This window comes from Camellia sinensis, chromosome 10 (assembly GCF_055761805.1).
Source record: "Camellia sinensis isolate YWXY chromosome 10, ASM5576180v1, whole genome shotgun sequence".
NCBI lineage: Eukaryota > Viridiplantae > Streptophyta > Magnoliopsida > Ericales > Theaceae > Camellia > Camellia sinensis.
Window position 1 is genome coordinate 172,435,454 of NC_138970.1, and position 6,765 is coordinate 172,442,218.

At 38.6% G+C, this 6,765-nt stretch overlaps 1 protein-coding gene across 1 annotated transcript; it reads left to right on the top strand.

Annotated features, from left to right (window-relative positions):
• Positions 1–1,369: 1,369 nt before the first annotated feature.
• Positions 1,370–5,954, top strand: LOC145800869 (uncharacterized). Its single transcript, XM_082890620.1, has 4 exons — positions 1,370–2,051; positions 2,137–2,378; positions 2,487–2,577; positions 5,446–5,954. Exons 1-4 carry the CDS (start codon positions 1,370–1,372, stop codon positions 5,952–5,954), a joined length of 1,524 nt encoding a protein of 507 aa, XP_082746746.1.
• Positions 5,955–6,765: the final 811 nt, after the last annotated feature.

The following is a 6,765-nucleotide window of genomic DNA, read 5'->3' on the forward strand; positions in this document are numbered from 1 at the left end:
GTCCCATTATGGTCGATTTGTTGGGATAGCAAAAGAGCTTGCTTGGAAATCGGCGTAGACCATGCATCTACCGTTTTAAGGCAATGTGGCTTCGTGATGAAAGATGTGAGGTGGTTGTTAAGGATAATTGGGGCAGAGCCCGAAAGTCTAATATGGAAAGTTTGCGGGTAATCTGGAGAAGGTGAGTGTTGGTTTATCCCAGTGGGATAGGACCACTTTTGGTCACGTCTAACAGTTAATCCGAACTAAGGCCTCGTTTGGGAAGGCTCTGTTTTAGCCAAAAGCCAAAAAGTTACTAAATTAGCCAAAAAGCCAACAACCCATACCAAAAAGTCAAAGATTCTCTTTTCTTTCTACTTTTTGCACATCTTTTTATAATTAGCCAAAAAGTCATCCCAAACATACTAGTTTTTTTTAGCTCATATTTTAGCCAAATAGCCAAAAAGTTACTAAATTAGCATGTTCCCAAACGAGGCCTAAAATGCATGAGGTCCAGCGTCTGGATGGTCAGGATGTGATCTCGGCAGATGACAATTGTGTTTGTATGAACTTATGCCGTGAGATTGATGAACTCCTTGAGAGAGAGGAGACTTTGTGGTGTCAACGAGCCAATTGGTTGAAGGACGGAGATCAAAATACCTCTTTTTTCCATTCCAAAGCTTCCCAGCGACATAAGAAGAAAAGGATTGACAGGATTGAAAATGTTGAGGGTGAATGGTGCACTAAACCTGAGGAGTTGGAGCAAATTTCAGTGTGCTATTTTGAGGAATTGTTTTTGTCTGGATATCCGCAGGGCATTGGAGATGTTCTGGATAAAATTCAAATGGTTGTTTTTCCAGCGATGAATACGGAATTAGCGAAAGTTTACACAACAGATGAGGTGTCACGGGCTTTTTTCCAAATGCATCCTATGAAAGCACCAAGCCCAGATGGTAAACCAGCTCTATTCTACCAACGCTTTTGGCCGATAGTGGGTGAACAGGTGACACGTGTAGTCTTGGGGATCCTTAACGATCGGAAAGGGGTGACGGCAGTGAATGATACCTTTCTTGTGCTAATTCCAAAAGTGAAACATCCCAAACGCATGTCTCATTTTAGGCCAATTAGCCTTTGTAATGTGGCCTACATGATTGTGAGCAAAGTGTTAGCCAATCGGATGAAAAAAATATTGCCGGAGGTCATTTCTCTAAATCAAAGTGCTTTTGTGGCGGGGCGACTTATTAGTGATAATGTGCTTGCCTCATTTGAGATATTTCATTATTTGAAGAATAAGCGACACGGAAAAGAGGGGCATTTTGCTTTAAAACTTGACATGAGTAAAGCCTACGATTGAGTTGAATGGAGTTTCTTGCATAGTGTGTTGGAGCGGATGGGTTTTAATCAACAATTTGTGGATACCATTTTGCATTGTATTTCCTCAGTGTCATATTTAGTTCTTGTAAATGGACGTCCGCCGAAGACTTTTGTTCATAGTAGAGGGCTTCGGCAAAGGGATCCACTGTCACCTTATTTGTTTATGTTATGTGCGGAGGGTCTGTCATTTTTAATCAATCGGGCTGAAGAAGAGCGGCAGTTCACTGGTGTGGCAGTGAGTAGAGGGAGTCCACGTGTGTCCTACCTTTTCTTTGCGGATGATAGCTTGATTTTTGGTGCTGCGACCTTGCAAGAATTAACTATGGTTAAAGATATTTTGGCAAAATATGAATTAGCATCTGGTCAAAAAATCAATCTTGAGAAATCGGTTATTTGTTTTAGCAAGAATGTTGCGGTGGATACTCAGGAGGTGTTGAGGACAGCAATGGGGGATGGCGCTATGGTGGAATCTGGGAAATATCTTGGTATGCCATATATTGTTGGTAGATCCAAACGAGGGATTTTCAACTATGTTAAAGACAGAATTTGGAAACGGCTGAATGGGTGGAAAGAAAAATATTTATCGGCAGCTGGTAGAGAAGTATTGATAAAATCAGTTGCACAATCTATTCCCACGTACATCATGTCCTGTTTCCAACTGCCAGATGGGCTTTGTCAGGAGATTGACTCTATGATGAGTAATTATTGGTGGGGGACAACGGGAGAATAAACGCAAAATTCACTGGAAAAATTGAAGATTTCTTTGTGAGCCAAAATGGATAGGTGGGATGGGGTTTCGGTGCTTAAAAGCTTTTAATACAGCTATGTTGGCCAAACAAGGGTGGAGGTTGATGACGGCATCGGACTCATTGCTGGCCAAAATTTTAAAGGCCAAGTATTATCCGTCTGCAAATTTTCTTCAAGCTGGAGTTGGGTCGAACCCATCATTCACGTGGCGAAGTATTTTTAATGCTAGGCTGCTTTTGGAAGCAGGAGTACGGTGGGGAGTTGGGGATGGACGCTCAGTTTAGATTTGGAATGCAAAGTGGGTGCCTAGGCCTCACACTTTTCGAGTTTGTTCTCCTCCTACAGAAGCATTAGCGGCTGTGTTGGTCTGTGATTTGATTAATCAGGATAGGAAATGTTGGAACTTACGGCTGCTATATGAAAATTTCATAGAGATGGACGTGGAGGCCATTAAGCAAATTCCTCTTTGCTGTCAAGGTATACCTGATATGTTGGTGTGGCACTATACAAAAAGTGGGTTGTTTTCGATTCATTCGACTTACCATTTGCAAATGAGTCTTAGCATACAGGAGGGGTACGGGTCTGGGTCCGATGTGTAACATATTACATGGTTTTGGAAGCGGGTATGGCGCCTTCGGATCCCCAATAAGATTAAGGTATTTGCATGGAAGTGCTGCTTTAATATTCTGCCGGTCAAATCTGTACTTCGGCATCGGCATTTGATAATGGATGATACATGTCCTCGTTGTGGTGATGAGCCAGAGATGCTAATGCATTGTCTCTGGAGATGTCCGATAGCGCAGGAGGTATGGCACCAAAGCCCGTTAATGTTTGTGCTTGATAAGGGAGTTGGTCTTGATTTTATGAGTTGGGCATATGAAATTGGGAGTAGTTCTGATGCGGACACATTGGGGTTATTTTTCGCCATATGTTGGGGTGTGTGTGTAACAAACCCGACCTGTACTTAGCTGCTAATCCGTAGTTAATGATGCTAGTGAGAGAATTAAAATAAATTATGTGTTTATTTTGTGTTTTGCATGATTTTGGCTTTCTATCTGTTACTTGTAGAAATATCTGTCTAGAATTCCGCTTTAATATGAAAATTGAAAGCCTTATCGCATCCGAAAACGAAACTGATTACGTTAATATGTTATTTGGAATTTTTAGAACCATATGAAAAATTTTATTAAAAATTGATTCAGTCTGATTAATTAAGTCGTGTTTGGTTAGCCTAATATTCTAATTAATGTGTTTTAGAATCATAGCTACATGTATGAGCCTTAAGCTCATTTTGAGCTCATTTCCTTTACCCCCTTAGTGTAAAAAATCTAAGAACTCATTCTAGAGAAAGAGTGTAATTCTAGAGAGAGAAAGGAAGAGATTGAAGAAGAATTGAAGGTTTTGTGTTGAATTCACCAAGATTGTGCTAGAACAAGAGTAATTCAAGACGCTAGGTAAGCTTTTGACTATTAATTCAAAGAGTTATGTGTTGTAGAGATGAATTGATGGAGTTGTTAGGTCATTGCATGTAATTTACATATGTTGGTCAAGAAGATGGAGGATTTGATTATAATTTCACATGCATGTATACATATATATAGAGGGTTGTCATTTTAGTTTAATTTTGAGCATCTAAATTATTTTGGGGGTTATTTGGTGCATGCATGTTTGAATTATCATGTTCCTTCACTTAAAATCATGTTTTGGGAAGAATTTCTTACATGCATGGAGCTTATAAGCTTAATTTGCTAATTTCATGAGGTTTGAAGAAAAGATTTTACATGCATGTTTTGTTTCTTGAATTTCAAGATGAATTGTGAACTTTTGGCAAACTTTTGGGCCATGATTTTATGAAATGATCCTTTATTCTTCATATTTTACAAGTTTACTAGGTTATCTCAAGTTTTGGGGCCCAAGATATGTGTTTTGATGAGTTGAATTCGAGTTTTGAGTTTGGAGGTGCAATCTAGAAATTCCAGATTCTGCATCTACATTCGAGCGTAGACGTTCACGCTCGAGCGACTGCTCTGAGTGCGTGCACTTCTACTCGAGCGACCATGAGTTCGCTCGAGCGTGAAATGCAAGCTCTTAGAAGTTTCATGTTTTTGCAGATCACTCGAACGAAGGAATCTGCGCTCAAGCGACCCCTCTCATGTTTGTATGTCCGCTCGAGCGAGGAAATCTACGTTCGAGCGGAGACCCTGTTTTTAGAAATTTGACTAAGTGTTCCAACTCATGTTTTGGCATCCTCATTGCATCTTAGGCATTTCTAAGACCTAGTTAAGCCATAGTAATGAGGTATGGGTTAGAAACACACTAAGTAAAGAATATACTAAGTTAAAAGAATGCAAGTGTATGTGTTTTGAGCAATGTGATAAGAAAGAATAAGAACCAATGTGATGTAAGTTAAGCCGTGATGGCCACTTGAATATGTAATGATAAGATATGTTTGTGTTATGTATTTTGTGATTGTAGGTCAAGACTCGAGGATTGATTGACCATTTACGGGAACCACTGTGAGTAACGTTATTGTAAAGATACGTTCATATGAATTATGTTTCAAATGAAATATGATAAGTTATGATTTCGAAAATGATATCTGTTTTCGTGAACGAATGTTCCATGTTTGAAATCTATTATGGCATCCATAGATAGTCCCAAGTCATGGGGGATGACATGTAAATGAGGGTTCATGACATACATGTGATTACGAGATCTCGTTTGCCACTTCATTGTGGTGATATGTGTTTAATCGGTATCCAGAACCGATTACTTTAGTCGGAAGACATTATGTGATATGTTCTATGGGATGTACCATTATTATGTTCAGATACAAGAATGATTATGCTAAGATCTGTTTTACGCCTATGATATGTTCAGAATTTGTTTACTAACCTTTTTACCTTAATGTTGTTCACTGGGCTTTAGCTCATTGTGTGTATATATTTGTATAGGTGAGCATTCTGGAGATCAAGCCTGAAGGCTTTTGTTGGACCCTTGTTCCGTTGTCAGCCAACCATCGTGCCTCACGTGGAGGTTCCTGAAATGTCGTGTATTATGAAGTTCCGTTTGTTTTGTGTATCAGATATTAGTTATTTTCATTGGCTGCACTTAAGATGCTATTATGTGTGTGGGTATAATGTATGAATGACTATTGAATACATATATAAAGTTTTAAATATCCCGTTTCATATAAGTCAGCACAACTCATTGGACAATAATTTTTATATATTTTCTTTCACTAGCCCCTTAATTTTGTTAATATGTTTAGAGGCCGTCGATAATCCAAGGATTACTGGCCAGTTACGATGCTAAACCTATAGGGGCGAGTTTGGATTGTGACAGTGTGGTCCTCTCGAAATTCAGCCATATTCAATAATGTTGCTCGCTCGGCGGTTTTCACTGTTCAAATGGTGTGTGTTTTGCTGCAAGACTTTAGGCAGGCACAATCCAATATGTATAGGCTTCCAGTCGACTGTGGGATGGAGAGGTGGAGTCCGCCGGCAGGGGGTTTTGTTAAGGTGAATTTTGACGGGGCCACTTTCAAAACACAGCAGTTATGTGGTGTGGGAGTCCTCATTCATGATCAGCGTGGTGAGTCGGTAACTGCTTTATCGGAACAAATTCCGACATGGATGGAGACTGATTGTATTGAAGCCATTGCGGCTGTCAAGGCGCTGGAGTTTGCAATAGAGTTGGGGCTAACCAATATTCATCTGGAAGGTGACTCTCTGACTGTGGTGAAGGCTATCCGAGAAGAGAGCAATCTATGTGCTTTGTTTGGTCATTTTTTACAATGTACCATTTCCTATACCAAGCAATTCTCATATTTTTGTGTCTCGCATGTGAGGTAAAATGGCAATCTTATGGCTCATCATTTGGCACAAATGGCAAAGGAAGCTCCAGACAAGCGGTTGTGGCTTGCTGAGGTCCCTGCCAATTTAGTGCATATTTTGTTGAATGAAGTTCCTGCGTTATAAGGGGACCTTCCCTCTGCCCTCCAAAAAAAAAAAAAAAAAAAAAAAAAAAGGCTGACGTAACACTTTCCCAATAATTGATAATGTAACGAAGATTTATGTTAAAGAAAATTCATCTCCATGCATTATAGTTCATTCTACAATTACACTCGTTTATACACTCAAATAAATATTAGTGAGTGTGCGGGTTCTATATAAAATTATTTTATATTAACATTTTTTTCCCCCTCATCAGCATACCGTAAAAATGTTCCTATTTTTTTTTTTTTTTTTTGGTACATCGGAATGTGTAAAAATGTTCCTCATGAGTCATCAAGCCTACAATTAATTTTATTTTAATTTTTCTTTGAACTTTCAATTGAAATTTCAAGGTCCCTGCATGTTCAACATTGTGCTACAATCCAAGTCAGGCCAAGCTCCACGCGCTCGTGCACACGCACACATATAACCCCCAAATCATTTTCTTTACGTTTTTCAAAAAAAATCATTTCCTTTAAAAAGAAATTTTATAATACACATTATATCAAATGTTATATTTATGATCTTTAATTATGATTTATTTTAATATTAGTTATGATTTAATTATGATTTATTATACTGTTAGATGTGATTTATTGAGATTATTATTTTAGTTATGATTAAAAATAATTTTAATTATATACAAATACACTCTTTGAGATTTGTTTAA

Coding starts and splice junctions, on each gene's coding strand:
- LOC145800869 (XM_082890620.1), top strand. CDS start 1,370: ATGGGTTTTAATCAACAATTTGTGGATACCATTTTGCATTGTATTTCC. Junction 2,052..2,136: donor GGAGATTGACTCTATGATGA/GTAATTATTGGT, acceptor CAAAATGGATAG/GTGGGATGGGGTTTCGGTGC. Junction 2,379..2,486: donor GAGTTGGGGATGGACGCTCA/GTTTAGATTTGG, acceptor TTGATTAATCAG/GATAGGAAATGTTGGAACTT.